The 1,520-nt window shown below is 45.6% G+C and overlaps 1 protein-coding gene across 1 annotated transcript in view; it reads left to right on the plus strand.

Annotated features, from left to right (window-relative positions):
- The first annotated feature begins 66 nt into the window (after nucleotides 1-66).
- VPS26A (VPS26, retromer complex component A) overlaps nucleotides 67-1,520 on the plus strand; it is a 45,678-nt gene continuing 44,224 nt past the window's right edge. Inside the window, exon 1 of the mRNA XM_008073105.1 lies at nucleotides 67-168. Within this exon, the coding sequence (XP_008071296.1) occupies nucleotides 67-168 (102 nt within the window). The remainder of the gene's footprint in view (nucleotides 169-1,520) is intronic.

Genomic DNA, 1,520 nt, shown 5'->3' on the forward strand with positions numbered 1-1,520 from the left:
GGCGCCGCCTCTTCCCGGTCTCAGCGAGGCCCTAGCACCTACGGGCGGCGGCGCGCTCTCCCGGCCATGTCGGAGCCTCTGCCCGCCTTCCTCGACTGGCTGTGGGGGCCCCGGCTGGGGACTTGGACCCGGTCTTTGCGGGAGCTTGTGGCTGCCGCCCCTGCCAGGGTAGCCGGGCTCCGCTCCTCGTCGGCAGCCTTGCTTCCATGCAGCTTGGGTGACCCGGGAGTCCCCCAGTTCCGGACTCTGCGGGACTTGGTCACCCTCAGTGTGTCACGAGCTTCATAAACTCCTATTTTTAAAAAAATCTGGATATGGTGCCATTCTTTGATTTCGTGTCCCCAGTTCGGGCTTTAGGTTGCCACTTGTAAAATGGGAGAGAAATAAAAGGACGTTGGGATGGGGGACTCACGACACCAGTTTCGTGTCCGCTTCTTTAAGCATTGGCTCTGATTTCCTTCCCCAAGCCATTTCTGTGAACTTAACGCCTTGGTTGTTGAAATGACTTAGGAGGCGGAGGAAGGGAGGTCAGAGTAGTCTAACCACAGTGGGAAGCACAAGCGTGGGCTTGGTGTTTAACTTTGCTTGTGTCCGCAGTCTCTGGATTGGATCTCATTTGGCTCATTTTATGATAGTACTCGTTAAATCGTTTCATTTAGTAAGCATACATTGAGCGCCTACTGTGTGCGCTCCACTGTACTACCTACTTTCGCAAAGCTCACTGGTTCAATAAACTGCTGGAGACTTTTGGCTAAAGTTCAAGCCAGGTTTATTTTTTAAAAAGCCACTTTTAATAAATAACTGTTAAAGTCAGAAATTGTGTTGCTTTCGTTAAAAAGAAAAAAAAAGGTAAAGACAGACGTGTTCATTCATGGAGGGTTTTTTCCTTTCATCCAACAAATAATTGCTTAGGTATGTCCAGGGACCGTCAATAAAACTAAATAGCCCTTACTTGCTCTTTTGTAGCTTACAGCCTAGGGAGAGAGAAGCATTTATTTGTGTAAACTACTTATTTAATGTGGAAATTACAATTGTGGTAAATATTAACAAGGAAGTATTGGGGGACTTTGCCTAGTCAGGGAGGTATGGAAGGTTTCTTTAATTGATTATTTGAAAATAAAACTTAAAAGCCCCTCCTATTTTTTGCTTACATTTGTAATTACTACTTTTATAAACTTTTTGAATTATGTTCAAGAGCAGCTTATTTTTATTTTCAAGTTACTCATCAAACATAAACAATTATAAAGCTAAAACATCGAAATGGGCACGGATGTAATATATATATGAAAATTTGCTGTTTCATTGCTTGTGTATGGGCTAAGTGAATAAATTTTGAGAGTCTCCTTTCCTCTTTATCTTTTTATTTATTTATTTTTTTTGAGTTGGAGTCTCACTCTGTCGCCCAGACTGGAGTGCATTGGCCGCTCCCGGCCACCGCAGCCTCGGCCTGCTGGGCTCCGGCGATCCTTCCGCCTCAGCCTTCCGAGTACCCAGAATTACAGGCCTGCACCACCACGCCC

The sequence above is a fragment of the Carlito syrichta genome, unplaced genomic scaffold (assembly GCF_000164805.1).
Source record: "Carlito syrichta isolate Samal-C Ts95f unplaced genomic scaffold, Tarsius_syrichta-2.0.1 Scaffold315646, whole genome shotgun sequence".
Taxonomy (NCBI): Eukaryota; Metazoa; Chordata; class Mammalia; order Primates; family Tarsiidae; genus Carlito; species Carlito syrichta.